A 19345-nucleotide genomic window follows, 5' to 3' on the forward strand; every position below is an offset into this window, starting at 1 on the left:
CAGTAATACCATGGTAAAATCAGTTACTAGCAGTTTTGGCAGTGTGGTGTTGAGTTCTGATGGAAAAGAAAATCAGCATCTCCATACGGCTTGTTAGCAGATGGAAGCATGACGTGCTCTATCTCCTGGTAGAAGGCTGCATTGACTCTGGACTTGATAAAACACAGTGGACCAACACCAGCAAATGACATGGCATCCCAAATCATCATCACTGACTGGAAATATCTAAATGGACTTCAAGCAACTTGGATTCTGTGCCTCACGTGCACAGGGCAGGGCTAAAGTTGCTCAGGCAACTGCCTCTATGCCCTCTTTGACTGAGATGCCCCTTCCAAAAAAAACAAATATTAAATACAGACATCCCAAGTCTCCCCTCATATTGATGAGGCTCCCTGATGCCCGCAAATTAGATAAAATCTCCCGGAACCTAGACCAAGCGAGCAAGAGTGTGACTTTAGCATTGCTCATGGCGGGTTAAATGATTGCAAAATACATGTTGAGGTGGGTTTAATAAGTGGCAATATCATGTGCATATTATACTAAATGGCTAGTTGCCAAGGCTACATGAAAAGCCTAATAAAGCCTGATAAATTTGCACAGTATATTGCAGGTGATGATATTTGAAATTAGTTTGAATATATTTCATAACAGTGTAGTACAGGATTTTTGTTTTTAAAGTTTAATGTCCATCCCAATGGACACCATGTCTTGGGAGCCAACACTCATTTAATTTGTGTCACTAGGTTCTGACATATCCTCAAAACCTAAGCTATAATTTTGAATGCATTTTTTATTTATTTCAGCTATTTTGGATGAATGTGCACTCATTTTACTAAAGTGTGTGGTCATTTTTATTAAATCATGCGCTCATTTTACTAGATTGTGCACTGAATTTAGTAAATTGTGTGCTCGGTTTACTAAATAGTGTGCTCCATTTACTACATTGTGGGCTATTTAGCTAAATTGTGTTATTTTGTACAATGATTGCACAGTTTAGTATAACGATTGCACTATTTACTAAAAAGAGAGGATTTTAGTAAAACGAGCACACTAAAAAACGAGTGCACAACAGATAAAACTTTCACAGTGTGCTCGGAGCGCTCAGAGTGGCAATTTACGTTGATATCTGCCTCCTGGAGGGTGCTATTGCAAGATTATCTATGTATCGAGAAAACATACACTCGTTTTACTAAATCATGTGCTCGCTTTACTAAATTGTGCACTCTTTTTGTATACTGAGCAACGGTCCAGTTCTGTCTCTCCTTAGCCCAGGTAAGATGCTCTAACCTTGTCCCTGATTCAGGAGTGGCTTGACACTAGGGATGTGCCACTAGTAGCCGAGTTCCTGGACACGTCTGTGCATGGTGGCTCTTGATGCAGACTAGGCCTACGTTGCCAACTTTCTGATATGAAAATAAGGAACGGGGGTGGAATGTGGGGGTATCGTGCGGGGAGGGGGTATATACACTTCAGTGTGTGTGTGTGTTGCATGTATATCTAGGAAATATTCACTTGTTTTACTAAATAGTGCATCATTTTACAAAATTGTGGCCCTGTTTACTAAATTGTGTTAAATGAACACACTATAGCCTATTTACTAAAATGACTGGATAATATACTACAATCTAGTAAAATGAGAGCATAATTGAGTGCACAATTTGGTCAAACGAGCGCACATTCTCACAATATACAAATTTTGATACAAAAACACTCAAACCAAACAAAAGCCAAACAAATCTGAAATGTATAAAACTGAACTGGCAGATATCACAGAAAAAATATCTTGTGATTGGGTTGAACTTTTTTGCTTCAACTAAATGTAACAGCCTTAGATTTTCTCTCCATGATATTTTGTAAGGCTATTACATTTTCAGTAGGAGACTGGGTTGCTCTGAATTTGGTGAAGGCTTATTATCTCTGTCTTTTTCTGTCTCAGCAGCAAATAGGCTAGCCTAGTTGTTTATCTTGCATAGATGCACTGTAAAACTCTGAGCAAGACATGTCATCTCACACTACTACAGCGTAATATATGTGACTCCCAGTGGCTCAAATGTAAAGTGCATTCTCTGTTGGAAGAGTGATGACAGACAAACCGAGAGGGATAAATGATAGCAGAAAGGTTTCCCTTTATCTCATACAAATCATGCATTCTTCGTTAGTCTAATTTATAATATTGATCGGTCATAGATTTGTACTGAGTTGATTCTCTATAATCCCGAACAAAATGCGTTCCGTATCAGTTCAATACGGAAAACATATTTTTCCTTTCAAATATGGAACGATTCTGTATTTTACAGAACGGTTGGCAACCCTATGCAGACTCCAGCCTTAGTCCACTCCTTGTGAAGTTCCCCCAAGTTCTTGAATTGGCTTTGCTTGACAATTCGCTCAAGGCTGCAGTCATCCTTGTTGCTTACACACTTTTTCCTACCACCCTTCCATTCAACTTTCCATGAATATACTTTGATACAGCACTCTATAAACTATCAAATCAGCAGTCTTTCCCATAATTGTGGTTGTGTTTACCAGACTAAGGTACCCTGGATATCCAGAGTTCCTGCGAGAGCACAATGGAATTGTCTCTGTGAGACACTCTGGCAATGAGCAATAATGCACACTACATTTACCCCTTGCATCCCGGGGAACCAATCAAATCGCCGTGTCTGATATAGGCAGGCCAGAGGTGAGCTAAACTGATGACGACAGCGCTGCAACGTTGGAGGTCAGTAAACATTGGTCGTAGTGTTATCCAATTGCGTCGAAGTCCGGAATCATTCAGAGTAAACATTGGTCTAGTGTTATCCAATTGTGCAGTGAGATTTTAAAATGCATGCTTGGTGCCGCCCCCTCGAGTTGGCCAATTACATTGTTCGTGGACTAAGGCCCTGTTTACACGACTACGCTCGTAGGTGAAAACTTTTGGGTTTTCCCCTTTTTGGGTTTTCACTTTTGGGTTTTCTCTTCAGATCGTTTCCGTCTAAACATTTCTGTATTATAACATTTTTATTCTAATATTTTGAGAAACTGATTTTTGATTTTCATGAGCTGTAAGCCCTAATCATTGACACTAAAACAAAAAACTTGAAATATTTCACTCTATATATAATGAATCTAGAATATATGAAAGATTCACCTTTTTTACATAAATGATGAGAAACTAATAACCACGATATATATCCACGATATTCACATTTTTTGAGACCCACCTGTATATGGTCTGAGGCCAAAGTCTGTTGAAACAGACCTCCCTCTAGCACTGACTGACCTCCTTATTAACTTTTATCAACTTGTTATAGAGCGCCAAAACATTACGCATGTCTCATGGCGCTTTACAGAGTGTTAAACAATCAGAGAAGGCCCATGAGTAACACATCCATATCCACACCAGTGCAGCAGCCCAATCACACCCACTTGTGCCTGAAGTGTAAATGTACATCATCAGACAGATCAGACTTTGGTAGTAAAGCCTGGCCCAGCCAGTAGAAAATATTCCACAATAATCCCACCTTTTGGTTTAAAATCTCAACAATGGCTCTTAGTACCAATAGCAAGGCTGCAGGTCTGAGCCTTTGGGGGCAACCGCAGGGTCAAGCCCTGAGTTCTTGTTCAAAATGTTTCCAGTTACAACAGAATGGGATATGGTAAAAACGCATATCGATATTCTGTGGAGAACTGGCAATTTTACAGTATAATACAATGTAATAAAAAATATTAATATAGTAATGTTTAAGTATCAGTATTTTTTATATCAATGTAATTCAGTTGAAATGGGAAAACATTCAGACACTGCTATACAAAAACATCAGCAATATTGTCAATATTACAGAGTGGCAAATTCTAACAAAATAACAAAGCATGATATATAATATGGCACATATACTACACAGCCAACCCAAAACAAATATTCAGAATATTCAGTTAAAGACCTCTTATATATATTCTCCAAATATTCAGTTAAAGACCTCTTATATATATTCTCCATGCCTTCACACTTCTGCAGACTGGTTCACACTGGTGTGTCTGGGCACTTTGGGGCCTTGTGATGTCCGAATTTTACTCCCTATTGTAAGTATCATATGTTAATCCATTTTGTTGGTGAAGCTCCAACATTAGTGCTCTGGATAAGCGTGAAACCAAACATATTTAGTAGAAGATAACAGCACACAGTGTGGAAGCCCCCAACAGAATAAAAAAATACCCCTGAGAGTACATCCATACTACAGCAAGCATGTGTAATGCATGGAAAACTCATTAAAGCTGATGATTCATGAACTCAGCTGTACTAAATAGCAGGACAATTAGCATTATAAATGACTGTTCAATGACTGTTTATGTTCATTTGTAACCTTGTATATTCAGAAATGAAGTGTTCTGTATTTCTCCCTTCAAGACACCTTTTGCCAGAGACGTTTTGTTATCAGAAAGTGCTGTCTTATAGACATGAGGAGAAAGATATTCACAAAACATTTTAGTGTTACGACTACATTAATTATTCTTTGCCCACACTTTCATACATATGACAGTGTGATGTGTTTCATGGGCAAGAAAGATCCCTGACAAGAATCATTGCAGCAGCTTCACACTTGATTTTAAATACAGAAATTGCTGGTGCTTTCGAACTGGTTATCTCCTGATAGAGGTCTGTCTCATTGAGTAAGAGACAGTGAGAGAGGAGGCAGAGTCACTTAGAATACAATGGTCAGGTCAATAGCACTCTTCATGAGGATCAATACCTGCCCCTACCAGAGTGCCACCTTGACTGCAATCCTAGATTTCTTTTGAAAGTGAAGGACCCTAGACACCACATCTTCTGAGCTGTCCGAAAGCAGACGTCAATCCATGCCGCTATGGACTTCTACATTTTTTTACATAACCTCCTCTTGCAATTTCTCTCAGGTAGCTGTGCAGTTGGGCCCGAGAGGCACCAGAGACCCGCATTTTGTGTGTCCTGGAAACCGGTGATAAGAAACGAGGTTCTAGCGCGCTTTGCGGGCATATAGCCTATAATTAATTATCCTGGGGGAGTGTTTTTTAAAACAGACTTTAATGCGGTAACGTGAGACGGTCAGATGCATAGCCACGCGACCAAGCATTCGTTTTGTAGGCAGTTTGAGGTCGCGAGCCCTTGTGTCCGCTCATTAGCACTCACTGGTATTAAATATGAAGGCGTATTTTTATCCACCCAGCTGATTGCACTTTAATCATGCATTAAAACCCAGAGAATAGGCTCCAAGCATCGCAAACGCGTAAATCAACCGCCTAGATAAACCAGGTCAGGTAAGCACAACCTTAGAGAACGGCAAGGTTAAGTGACAGCCTTCTGAAGAATGTGTTCGCACGTGTGGCACACAGTGTAAGTGAGGCTTCCTCGCTAGGCTGACAGGTGAAAGGTCTCCATTTGTATTCACACAGAGATCGTCCTTTCACATGGAAGTTGGAACACGTTAACAAATTATGGATTTCAGCTTTTTTACTGCTTCCATAAAACACTGGGGTGTATTAGCATATATCTCGTAAGGGTTATCCGTGATTTACACGTGCAGCGTAAAACAATCTCAGGGGGAGTTTTTAATAAAGCAATCAATAACGTGCGCACGTGGCCGCATAACGGGCGCAGTGATGGGCTCTATAAAAAGATAAATTACATGCAGTGGAAAAGACACGTTATGCTTGATGCAGGAATGTGAAAAAGTTTGTTAAAGACATAGCTGCGCTTTTCAAATTATTTTGAATGTGAAATGGACAGTTTCCCCTGTGTGTCTAGTGGGGGTGGGCGGATGCGGTGTAGATGGCTTTAGGCAATCTGGCAGGTATCCAGTCCTCAGTGAGCTGTCAGTCAAGCAGTGGCACATTACATATTCACTAATCATACTCTCTCTCTCTCTCTCTCTCTCTCTCTCTCTCCCCCCCCTAGTCCTGCCATCCCCCATCAGTCCCCCCTCCCCTGAATGAATCTGCCTCTTAGCATAACCACAAAGCTTCCCACCCCTCCACAACCACTACACACACACACACACACACACACACAAATGTACATGTAGAAAAGCTCATCTAAACCATCATTAATCTCCATTTGTGTGTGCGTGTGTGTGTGTGTGTGTGTGTGTTTGTGTTTGTAAATGTGTGTTTCTCCCACTGTGTTTATGTGTTTGCATGTGTGTCTTAGAGAAAACAATTTCTGTCTGGCATCATGGGAATTTGTGCCCCCATCGTAGTAACACCAATGCCAGTGAGACCGTGGCCCAGCTGGAGAACACTTCACCTGAGAAGCAGCTGGGGGGGGCAAGGGGGTCATGTCAATCAATCTGGTGTGTGAGCGCGCTCATTTAGCGGGAGACAAAGCCATGGCACTCACTCAAAGCAGCTCAGAGACGGTGCTACTGATTGAGTCCAGGGTGTGAGTGTGTGTGAGAGAGAGAGAGACAGCGAAAGAGAGAGAGAGAGAGATGCACTGATTGAGCTGTCAGGTCCAAGGCTGTAGACGATGATTAATCCCTAGGACAAACAATAACAAACAATAACATCCATCCAATCATCATTAATATGCTAATGACCATTATCAATATGCTAATGAACATTATCAATACACCCGGTAATGGAGGCATGAGGATTAACAAGGGCCAACAAGGTGCCAAAACACACACAGACACGGACACGGACACACACACACACACACACACACACACACACACACACACACACACCTTGTTTTATACTCTCACTGAATAATACAGCATGTTTAAGTGTTTGCACATGAGTGTATGGACATGAGTGTCTGTATGTTGTTAAATGAATATATATGCACAGCTATTAATTAAGAGTCACCAGGTTAAAAGTGCAGAGGGAGCAGTAACAAAGAAGAAGAAAAAGCAAGAGTAAAAAGGAAATGGTTCTAGTGCTAATGGTCAGAAATGAATGCTTTTTGTTTTGTTAATACTCAATCAAGTTTAGCCCATATGCACATATGTTCCTCTATATTTGACTTCCTATATGTATATATTTATATATCAACTTATTTTTCATTTTACTGGTCTGGACTAGAGGTAGAAAAAATCTAAATATTTTTGCTGGCATTGAAATTCTATTTTCTGTATTGTACACTTTTACACAATGCCGTTTTTTCAGTTCGGAAAATTCAGGAATGCACCTATGCTTGAGTGACACTGTAACAGGAATATCTGTAAATCCAGCAATAAGAATATAAGGAATATCTGTAAACCAGGAAAGAGACATGACTCTTTCCTGAGAACATGTTTTGTCATGTCATTGGTTGCTTGTGTCAAACCATATATCTTTATGTAAGAAAATTATGTGAAGGCAAATTACACCATCAGCTGTCAACAGTACAAAAAAGCAATCTCTGCATACCTCTTGCCATCTCTGTCTCCCTTTGGTTTGTCTGACAGCTCTCTTCCTTCCTGGAAGCATGCTCACCTCCTGTGTAGCTGGCCTGAGGTAAGGGGGGGGGAGGGCTGTGAGACAGACATGAGCAGGAGGAGCGGAGAGGAGTGAGAGTGATAGATAGAGATTCCCTCTGGATCCCAGGACCTGGAGCTATCACTTCATCTGTCCATCCTCTCCTCTTCCCCACTGTTCAGTTCCACCTGTGTGTGTGTGTGTGTATGTGCGTGCGTGCGTGTGTGAGACTGCATTGATATACAGTAGTTTGCGAATGTATGTATCTGACAGTGTTAATGTGTGAAACTGTGTAATGTGTTGTCTACATCTGTGCGCTGGGAGGTTTGGGTCTGTGGCCGTTGTGCATATGTACCTATCGCTATGTGTGTGGTGGCAGGTGTTTCTCGAGGGTAATTTCAGTGGCTTAACCTGCAGTATGGTTGTAATTAACTGGGCTAATTATTGGCAGGCAAGGGCCTGGAGGGGTCCCTCAGCTGCCCGCTCAGATAATCACTGCTTAGGGGCCTGTCCCTGTGTGTGTATATGAGAGAGATAGAGGGGCAGAGCATGTGTGCCGTACGTATGTAAGTGAAAGTTACACTGCTGACTACAGTGACACCCAGTGATTGTTAGAATTGTGAACCTATTACTGTAAAGTAACTCCAGTAGACTGCCTTTTTACCCTAGCCTCTCTCCTCACTCGTCTATGGTCCTGTTCACTCTCTTCACCTCTCTGCATTTGAGTCATTCAGCCCCTTTTCCTGCTAGTCTTTGCTGCTGTATCGGTCCTTTTCTTCTTTTCCTCTCCTGCTCACTCGTTACTTCATTTCATTCATGTGCACTGCCTGGCTTTTCCAACAGTGTAGTCACACCTCTATTCCAACATTTTTCTTGCTCGTCTCTCTCTCTCTCTCTCTCTCTCTCTCTTAATGTGTGTGTGTTAAATCATTGCACGCTGTATATCCTCCATGACTTTATAGAGACCAATTAAAGCCGAATCTGCAGCACCGTCTCTTTTACTACAGATTATCCCCGCTATATACATCAAATTCATAGTTACACAGACACACACACACACACACACACACACACACACACACACACACACACACACACACAGTGACCGTATATCCATCACACGACTATGAAGCTGTATGCGTGTGTGTATGTGTATCCTGCACAGTGCCATCCATCTTCAGTATAGATGATCTGGTTAAGAGAGTAATAAGTGATGATTACAACCTCGTGTGTATATTTGTGTGTATGAGAGTGTGCATTAAGTGTGTAGTCATAAACACTGAATGAGGGTAATGTCCACATCAGTAGCTGTAATATCTGTGATCATACTGGTTCATTTTGTGGGAGTGAATGAGGGTTTGTGCATATCTGTGTGTGTGTGTGTGTGTGTGTGTGTGTGTGTGTGTGTGTGTGTGTGTGTGTGTGCGTATGTGTGTGTGTGTGTGTGTGTGTGTGTGTGTGTGTGTGTGTGTGTGTGTGTGTGTTAGCCGTATGCCGTAAGTGCACTTATTCCTATCAGCGAGACATCATGTACTATAAATGATAACAAAGTTAGGGCTGTTTTACGGTATTGAAAAACCTTTTTAACTCCTATCATAATTTGTGATGCTCCCAAAAAGCCTTTAGTTTTAATCCAAAAGTGGATAAGTGAAAAGGTGTGTGAATGTGCAAAAATGAGAGAATTGTTATATGTTGATGATTTGGGTGTAGATTGTTATTTTTTAAAAACACCGTCCTATCAGTGTGTAAATTGGTATGAAACATTATACAATAAACATTCTGTAATGTAAGAAAATGTTCTATATGTGGGGCAGCTTTTTGTACACTTTTGAGAGTCAAATTGTTTATCTGTCATATCTATGCATTCAAATGCATACAACTGCAAATACTATACCCTTTTTTAAACAATGTGTGTGGATGTGGATGGACCGGAGATCAGCTTGTAAATGCTTGCTGTGGTGTACCTTGATTAAGCAAATATTGGTAATTTCTCCCCGATGAGAAAGGTGTATAAAGCTTAAGCGCTTGGCTTTTTTAATTAATATGTAATTATCAACCACATATAGCCAGGCTCTCCATGAAAGTGGCACATTAAGTGTTTTTTTTTAAATATATTATTCTCAAAGCAAACCATTGAGAAGGTAATAGAGAGGTAATGATGAGAGAATACATGTAGACAAAGAAACATCATTTTTGAGGACAATATAGGCACATAAATCACAAGTGTTTTGTATGTGCTAAAACCAAGTACCGAAGTATCGAGATTTACTAAAACAGCCTTTCTTCATTTGATCTTGATAAATTTTTCTACTTCAGTTGTTTGATAGATCAATAGATACATAGACAGATAGATAGATAAACAGACAGACAGACAGAAACCAGCGTGCATTCAAACAGCTAAGTGCACATGTGACCTAGCTTATGAACAAAGCAATAATAAGGAGATATGGATTCCTCTCAAATTTAAGTATAAGTAGTATAAGTATATATACTTTTTTGATCCCGTGAGGGAAATTTGGTCTCTGCATTTAACCCAATCGGTGAATTAGTGAAACACAAACAGCACACAGTGAACACACAGTGAGGTGAAGCACACACTAATCCTGGCGCAGTGAGCTGCCTGCTTCAACGGCGGCGCTCGGGGAGCAGTGAGGGGTTAGGTGCCTTGCTCAAGGGCACTTCAGCCACGGCCCACTGGTCGGGGCTCGAACCGGCAACCCTCCGGTTACAAGTCCAGAGTGCTAACCAGTGGGCCACGGCTGCCCAAAGTTTTAAATTTAAGTTTTAAGTTTTACATTTTTTAAATTTAAGGTGCGCACACACACACACACACACACACACACACACACACAAACACACACCCTCACAAACACATAGGCCTACCATTATGTATCACAATTGGTTTTTCCCATAGGGGAAGGGGGGAAGGGATTTGGTGTGACACACTATGAGCAGATTAATGTGCTAACAGTGCGCGTGTAGTCATAATGGGCTCCCAGGGAAAACAGGGACTCTGGGAGATTAGACCCCACCAGACAGCCCTGCTCAGAGCCAGCCACACAGACATTTATTGATCCTCCTGTGTGTGTGTGTGTAAGCGTGTGTGTGTGTGTGTGTGTGTGTGTGTGTGTGTGTGTGTGTGTGTGTGTGTGTGTGTGTGTGTGTGTGTGCGTGCGCGCGTGTATGTGGGTGTGCATGTCCATCAAAGTCAGGAAGATGGACATGCCAGCTGTGCTTACTCCCTTCCCAAAGTCTAAGGTCCCTTGACAGGATAAAGTGTGGTGTTTGTGTGTGCTTTTAATTTTGTTATACATGTTCATGCATAACTTATTGTAACACATGAGAAAGAGAAAGACAGACACTACACTGAGATGAACCAAATGCAAATGCTTACTCAATAATTGTGCCCAGTTCAACAGACGTGGTGTGGGTTAGGTAATAATATCTTAGGTTAGTCAATTTCCACAAAAGCAAGATGCTGAAATAAAGATGTTTTTAAACACAGACAGCTGTCTTATACACACACAGGATTCTTCAAGTTGTGAATAGGACCTGCAGCCATTGTCTCTGTGTCAGTCACCCACATCCAGGAGAGATACACTGACATTTAATAGGTGTGTGTGTGTGTGTGTGTGTGTGTGTGTGTGTGTGTGTATGTGTGTGTGTGTGTGTGGGAGAGGTTATTAAGATAAGGCAGGTATGCCGTGGGTTCTTCATTACAGCGCGAGGGGATCTCATGGTTCTGTCACCTCAAGCACAGCTGTGGTAATTGGTTAAAGCTATTAGACACGGTGGTCGTGGCAGGGTGTCCATGTGTGCATGTATATTTTTCTGTCTGTGTATGCACGAGTGTGAGGTTGTGTGTGTGTGTGTGTTCATGTTGTGATGCTAATTGGTTGAGGTTATTAGACAGTTCTGAGTGGAATATAATAGCCCAGATAAATGCTGTCTAATTGGCCAAGACTGCTTCGAGTAGGACCAATCGATTGGGTGGAGATGGGGTCAAGTATGGTGTGTGTGTGTGTGTGTGTGTGTGTGTGTGTGTGTGTGTGTGAGCGTGTGTGTGTGTGTGTCGGCGTCTGATGGGGGTGGGGTTATCTATGAATTAAGAATGAAAGATCATGTCAGTCTTTAAGGAGTACCAAATTCTCAAATGCACATACATACATTCACTCACTCACATATACATGCAAACACACCCATAAACATGTTACACACACTCACACATATACACATCCTGTGCAACCACACATATCTGAAACACAGATTAACTAAGAAACAACACTGCCATCTGCTGATGATGGTGTCAATGAACAGGCGTATTCTGCTTTGTCCAATAGGTGTATTTAGACCAGCACTGCCATCTTGTGGTGCACTCTAGTACTGTAAAATGAGCTACAGCACAGTGGTAGAGTTTTTTACCATAACGTTTCCAAAATCATTTTGATGGCACATAACCTCTTAACCGAACAGCACTTCTGCCATTGTCTTAGCGGCCCTTTATAGGCGTCCTAGGAACTTTCTATGTTTGGGTAGGAACATTGCCCCCAGATGCATATTTAGTTTGTTTATTAGTGTGCTTCTCAACTATAGGGAGACCTCAAGAGCAATATCTTCACAACACAGATACAAAGTGAGTAGAGGCAAGTTGCATTGTGATGCCTTATCATAGGAGAACATGTTTGTGAATTACCTTAATCAGAATGACCTGTCCCTGGGCAGTAGGCCTGTGTTTGAAAATGCACCCCTCTGAACTGAAACAAAGAGTGGCTTTGAGAAGTCTCTACTCAGGACTTAAGGATCTAAGTCTACTGTATACCTGAATATTTTTTATTTGAAAGATGGGTGATCGTGCCATCCCAATTTTAGGCCATTTGTAGGCCAAAGCAGATGCACTTCATTCTGGTGTGTTTCTCAGGTTTCTCAGCCTACGAATGATTATTTTTGTATGTTTTATTTGTCTGTCTGATGACTTCCAGTGTCCTCGTTTGATCAGAAAGGGGGGTTCCATAATTGATCTGTAACTGGACCAATAGAAACTATTTTGATAGGGTAAATCCCTTCCCCTCTGATTTAAATAAAATGCAGATAAAAACAGCAACGACATAGGCTAAACGATTTTCTGTAGGCTGTTTATCACGATAACTGACGGTTGTAAACATCAATACATTCGAAAAGGCTACTATAAATGTAGGTCTATAAAATCACATTCAAATAAGCATGAATGAAATAGGCCTACATTCGTTCCAGATAAGACACGTCACACGTTTCTATTGGACCACAAGAGAAATCCTATTGATTGATATTGAGGGAGGGGGTGGACGAAACCATGAGCGATAGAAAATAGGCAAAATACAAAATGATTCCAATTAAACAAACAAAACAAAAAATACAAATAGGCTGCTGAATAAGATAGCTAATTGATTTATTTCCAGTTAACCTTACAAATCAGAGCGATATCCCTCACAGACTTTGACCACCCATTCTGCCAGCTGTTTTAGTAGATCCGTTGCTAATCCCTCTACATAGGCTACTTGATGGTTTATCCTCTTTAGGCCTCTCACGAACCCCGGCCAGAACATAAGAGCTAATACCAGCGTTATTAGCCTTCTCAGATTCAGATCAAGGCTGTTCGAGCTAATGATGCGACGCTAACGGGAGTCGAGCGGGGGCCATACAGCCGAAACGCTGGCTAAATAGGCTACTTGTAGTTCAACAACAAAATGACGGCTTGAACACAGGAACGAGGATATTAATGTCAGTTTAATTTTTAGTTCTTGCTCTTGAATGAATCTAGCTATGTCCGTGTTTCCTTTACCGATGTTGCTACTCTTGGGCCCGGGGCTCTGGTTTGGAGTCACCACTAGCCCTACCGATGACAGCGCTCTCAGGGCCGGCCATGGGGAACACGGAGAGCCTGGCCATAAAGAGCACCATAAGGACTCGTATAGCACCTTCGCCTCCGAATTCCTGGAATCCAGATATCTCTCTGATGACGGTAAGTGAGAACTTTCTGATAAACGGGTTATCCCTAGCCCATCGAACGCAGATGTCAGTCTCTCAGAGAATTTGAGGGGGATTTCAAGCTGTAGGCTATGTAAAATGTCGTGATATTATGCTCTACTGTCATTAGCCATGTACAATTAACGAAAGACTCTTGAAAGAAAACCCGTATTGTGCAAAATAGCCTGCGAGCGCGTCTACCGTGAGTGCCATCAGCACCATGGTCAGCACCCCGCTGTCGCTCCATTCCTGTGCCCCTTATTTTCCTCCCCCCGCCTGGGTTGTCTTTACTCGTTTTACATCTTCAACGTTCTCCGAGTATGCAAGCAGTGTTTGCCAGCCATGGCTAGAGCAGAAGGCATTGTTGGGTCAGGTTTTAGTGAGACAGTGTGGATACAGTGAAATAAAGTATATTGAGGATTGCATTATTTGCAGCTGTGTGTGTGTGTGTGTGTGTGTGTGTGTGTACCTCTGATCAACCAAACTATTTTAAGTAGCCTACTGTTGTCAGTGTAGGTTTCCTTACCCTATATATGAAGAGTTTGGTTCCAAAACGCTATATCCTCCATTTTAATGAATGTTCATAAATCATTTTGTTTACATTTTGTTTTCCAAGTAATTTCAGTAAAACAGTTGTTGTTTGTTTTATCCTTACTCAATTACTCAACATAACTGCAATTTTATTGATATTACCTGAAATACACCATTAAATATATATATATATATTACTAACTTCCTGTCCAATTCTACCCAATACTATTTGATTGTGATTGAAGACATTAAACCACATGGTCCAGTGTTTTCTAGAGGATTGAATTCCATTTGTGGTGGTTGGTTTGCAGAATTAACTTAAATGTGACAGTTTTTGACAAATTAGCACAGCGTGGTTATGATGCTAACCAGATTTAAGCATAATTTAGTACAACCTGGAAAATCATTGTGTGGTGGTCAATGTTAATATTGTGGTGGGCCGCCAAAAATAAGTCAATGTATGGGAAACACTGTAGTCATTGTGTGTGTGTTTCTTGGTTCCAGGTTATCCTTTTCCCACCGCTCCTCCTGTTGACCCCTTTGCACGGATCAAAGTCACTGACTGTGGAGTAACTAAGGGCTGTGTGAGGTGAGAAGAAACCACTTCTTATTCTGAATGACTCCTTAAATATATGGCAGTTTGGTTAGTGACTCAGCTGTGTGTTTGCTCATGTGTCAATAACGAGGCAGATCAAGCAGAAGCATTAGAAACTGCTGCATTTTTAATGTTTGATGTGAACTGAACTCAAGCAAGCACACACAAATAGAGACAGAGTGTGTCCACTAATTTGTACCTAAATAGTACTCCGTGCACAGTGGGCTAAAATCTATTACTCAAACAACGCTGTTTGGGATAGCAGAAATTAGACAGCTGAAAACTCTTGGGCATAATGGATGAAAACAGTCCGTCCTTAATGTTTACTGTGCACTCTGGGGCAGTACAGTAGGTGCTTATGTTCATGTGTGTGCTTAGTCTGTTCTACTGGGCTGGCTTTTTGGACTAGCTCTTCTGTGTCTGTGTCAGAGAGTTTACATGCACAATCGAACACTCTCTTCTTTCCTGACCATACAAAGATTGAACATGGCACTGCACAGCAAGGACTTGGCTCAGTATAGATGGCATAAGGTTGCTGGCTTATTGCTTTTTGTCAAGAGCCACAAAAAAGACCAATATCCTGTGCTTCCCTCAAACCAGGCGCTGTTGCTTGTGTTTCAGCGCTTCACATCTCAACCAGACTTCATTCATTCATTCATTTCGCTTATTTCAAGCTAACACATCCTACTATAGCCGGTCACATTTAACGGCAAAATCTTAAGGGCCTTATGGGTCACTGTTTATTAACATAAGAGAAAGTAAGTCCTTCGTAATAGGTCTGACTATGGGGTGTGCGTATCCTTGTGTAGATATGGGAAGCCAGGCTGCGATGCAGAAACATGTGACTACTTCCTGAGTTTCCGGCGTATCGGCACAGATGTGGAGTTTGAGCTGAGTGGTGACACAGATGGATGGGTTGCTGTGGGATTCTCATCGGATAAGAAAATGGTAAGAAGCCAAGAGGAATGAGGTTTAAAGACAAATGATGAATCTGGTAATGGGCAATGTTTGGGTGTTGAGTTACATGCATGCTATCTGTGCAGCAGTCATATTAGAAGCAGTGGTTTACACATAGACTACAGAGAAATGAAGGAACAAGGCTGACTGCTTATTTTTTCCCCTTCAGCCTTCTTGCCACTGACCCCCCGTTTGCTTACTACTGCCACTTGCTCTAAGAAGTATTAATAAATGAAGGCACCATATTAAGGCCGGTGGTCGTGTAGTGGCTAAGGAACTTGGCTAACATACAGCAGCCGCAAAATATGAGGGTTCAATTACCAATTGCCACATTGCCTTTAAGTAAGGCAATGTGGACTGTAAGACTGGCCCCTGCAATTGGTATCTGTAAGTAACTATGGATTAAAGTGTCAGCTAAATGCATGCAAAATATAAATATGCATATGAAACTGAATTGAAAAAAATGTAAAGAAAGTATCTCCATCAACCTGCCCTCACCGACGTCAATTAGTGAGGGCAGGTTTATGTCATTTTGATTTAGCTTTCAACATTAAAAGAACATGTTATAATAATATAATATGAAATCTTATGAAATATAACAGTAATATTATATATGAGCACCTTATGAAATATAACAGTAATATTAAATAAGTTGGTCATTAAACTGTACAGAACAGTAATAGGAATTTAGCTGGTCACTGTACGTAATCTGTACACAGTGTAACAGGTTCTTTCTTTCCTCTGTCAGGGTGGTGATGATGTGATGGGTTGTGTTCATGATGACAACGGCCGCGTTCGCATCCACCACTTCTACAATGTGGGCCAGTGGGCCAAGGAGATCAAGCGAAACCCAGCGCGAGACGAGGAGGGTATATTCGAGAATGGACGCGTGACGTGCCGCTTCAAGCGGCCACTTTACGTACCCCGCGAAGAAACACTGGTTGACCTGCACCTCAGCTGGTACTACCTGTTTGCCTGGGGACCTGCTATACAGGGTGAGTGTCTGGCTGCAGTAAAAGGTGTGTGTGTATGTGTGTGTGTGTGCATGTGTGTGTGTGTGTGTGTGTGCGCGTGTGTGTGTGTGGGTGCATGTGTGCGTGTGTGTGCATGCTTCTTTGACCGCGGCCCTTTGTCTCTCCCATTACAGGATCCATCACCAGGCATGACATAGACTCTCCACCCGTGTCAGATCGCATGATCAGCATTTATAAATATGAGGACATCTTCATGCCATCCACCGCCTACCAGACCTTCAACTCTCCCTTGTGTCTCCTCCTCATCGTCGCCCTCACCTTCTACCTACTCATGGGCACACCGTAACCATGGCAGCAGTGTGAGGGGGCAAGGGGATCATGGTGCCAGCACGGCCGAAGCCTCAGAGAGCAAGGCTGAGAAAGCAATAAAGACTGAGTGGACACTCCGGAAGCGAGCTCTACAATGGGACATTGCACTCTGTCCAGTGTACATCTCTAACCCTGGTGTGGTCTTCATGTCCATTTACATTCCATGGGATTTGCACAAGCAAGCAAACAGGCACATACAGTCAGCTACTTACTCCATGCAGCTCATCACCAGTTTGGTTTACCCTGGGGACACTCTTTCACTGAGCACCAGAGACACACACAGGCACACAGACACAGATGCACACAGACACAGACACACACACACACACAGACATACACACACACACACACACACACACACACAGTATACTCTCACATACATTGTGGTATTAATCTACATTTTCTAAGATGGAACAGTTAATTTAATGCCAAAGGCTTGAGCTGCAAGCCTGTACAGTTATAAATCCTTAAAAATATATGCCATTTCAGTAAAAAAAAAACATTTCCTTAACACACCAGCATTTAACTCCTTTAACTCCTTTAAATAATACTACTGTGCCAAATCTCACTTCTATTGCTTTTATAATGCAGACACCACCAAAATGCACACATATTGGCAACATATTAACTATTGCCATTACTACTTAACCATCCATCAACACCAGTATAGCAGTAACACCACTCCCCACCCCACCCCCAAACGCCTGCACAGTATTATTATTTTAAGTCATTACACAAACATACACAAGAATGATTTAGCAAATAGGTAGGAGCGGGGAAAAGAAAAAGAAAACTGCACTACACAAATCAAAAGCTCGTACAGAACAGCTAGCACAGAACAGCTAGTACAGAACAGCTAGCACAAAACATAGACTATAGATGATGCAGTGAATTCTTTTGATCATATTTTGCTAGCTGCAGCCTTTCATGCATTTCCCAAATAATTCTTGCGAGCAGTGTTAATTATGCCGTACAAAGTTGTTACGGTGGTTAGATGCAACATACTTCATTATCCTGTTCACATGCATGAACAAACTGACAATTTAATATCAGTCTGATGTTTGATCATGCTTAATAAATATATTGTTGGTTTACCTGTAATCCCAGACTTTCATTTAATGCTAATGTTTCTACACTTCATATACATGATGTTGTGAAGTAAATCTAACACCAATGTGTTTGATGTAACCTATTACCAGAATAAGAGTAATATTTAAAGGTCAGATATTTTCCCTTTTTTTGCACCATTTGTAATTACTTTCTTGAGGTCTTAATTTCTGTCATATTTTGGTCAAAATACCAAAAGGAAGAAACATCACAACACCTTCTCCAACCCTGTCTGAGAACCCCTATTCAGAACGGTCCATTTGTGTGCCTGTTCCTTTGCAACCACAAGCATATTGCATGATGGCTTTGCTTCGACAGCAAAGGCCCCGAGCTTGGAGGATAAAAGCTTTAACACTTTTGTTCTTCGGTCGTGAACAGACTTGGTCCAGATGGTTTTGAAATCATAAAGGGAAGAGTTCTGAATGAGAAGACGTCGCTCTGCAAAAGAATTATGCCAGTAACATCGCCGGTTCGAAACCGGCATGATGCCGTGGCCGCAGCTGTCACCCGTTACGCTACGCTGTCCGGCGGTCAGAGGCAATCGCGAGTCTGTGCGTGCGGGCGGGCACACGCAATCTCTTATGAAGCCAAGTGCATGACTGTTTGTAACTGTTTGCTTTCTGTTTGGTGTGCTGTTTACTGAGGGCATTTATATTAATCATTGATATCAATTGCAACAGCCAGAGAAATAAAAATCAATTTTACGAAAGGGAAGACCTTTGACCTACACGCAATAGACAGCATCACTCACGAGACTCTAATAATGTTTATAACACCGAGCACTAGGTTAAGCAGCGCTTCTGTAGCAGAATCGAGAGGACGTCGCTGTGCGAAGCACATGAAGAATTGTGCCAGCATCGCCGGTTCGAATCCGGCATGATGCCGCTGTCGCCCGGTCTCCCGTTTATTTTACCGCTGTCCGGTAGTCAGCGCAATCGCGAGTCCGTGCGTGCGTGAGGGCGGGCACCCGCGATCTCTTATGAAGCCAAGTGCGTGACTGTTTGTAACTGTTTCCTTTCTGTTTGTTGTGCTTTTTTACTGAGGGCATTCATATTAATCATTGATATCAATTGCAACAGCCAGAGGAATAAAAATCAATTTGCGCTGTCCGGTAGTCAGCGGTCAGCGCAATCGCGAGTCCGTGCGTGCGTGAGATCTCTTATGAAGCCAAGTGCGTGACTGTTTGTAACTGTTTGCTTTCTGTTTGGTGTGCTGTTTACTGAGGGCATTTATATTAATTGTAGCTGTCGCTGAGAACACAGGTCACAGGTCTTTTTCTTTCTTTAAAATATGTATTTGTTGTTATTTGTTTTTACAATAATGTAATGTAAATATTAATAATAATTTGTCTATGTGAGTTTTGTTTACAAGGGTTGCAAAATAGTGGCACCTA

The 19345-nt window shown here is 41.7% G+C and overlaps 1 protein-coding gene across 1 annotated transcript; it reads left to right on the top strand.

Annotated features, from left to right (window-relative positions):
* Positions 1–13236: 13236 nt before the first annotated feature.
* Positions 13237–17062, top strand: frrs1l (ferric-chelate reductase 1-like). Its single transcript, XM_076281313.1, has 5 exons — positions 13237–13414; positions 14455–14539; positions 15355–15493; positions 16251–16497; positions 16650–17062. The coding sequence occupies exons 1-5, from the start codon at positions 13237–13239 to the stop codon at positions 16820–16822; spliced, it is 822 nt and encodes a 273-aa protein (XP_076137428.1). The 3' UTR covers positions 16823–17062.
* The last annotated feature ends 2283 nt before the right edge of the window (positions 17063–19345 follow it).

This window comes from Alosa pseudoharengus, unplaced genomic scaffold (assembly GCF_046254945.1).
Source record: "Alosa pseudoharengus isolate Yale_2024_CS ecotype anadromous, Long Island Sound unplaced genomic scaffold, YU_APseudo_1.1 YU_APseudo_1.1_scf_12, whole genome shotgun sequence".
Classification (NCBI taxonomy): Eukaryota; Metazoa; Chordata; class Actinopteri; order Clupeiformes; family Clupeidae; genus Alosa; species Alosa pseudoharengus.

What these genes read in the sequence shown, in the direction of transcription:
- frrs1l (XM_076281313.1), top strand. Translation starts at nt 13,237, where the DNA reads ATGTTGCTACTCTTGGGCCCGGGGCTCTGGTTTGGAGTCACCACTAGC. An exon ending in CAGATATCTCTCTGATGACG is followed by an intron (nt 13,415 to 14,454) that starts GTAAGTGAGAAC and finishes TCTTGGTTCCAG; the next exon opens with GTTATCCTTTTCCCACCGCT. An exon ending in GTAACTAAGGGCTGTGTGAG is followed by an intron (nt 14,540 to 15,354) that starts GTGAGAAGAAAC and finishes ATCCTTGTGTAG; the next exon opens with ATATGGGAAGCCAGGCTGCG.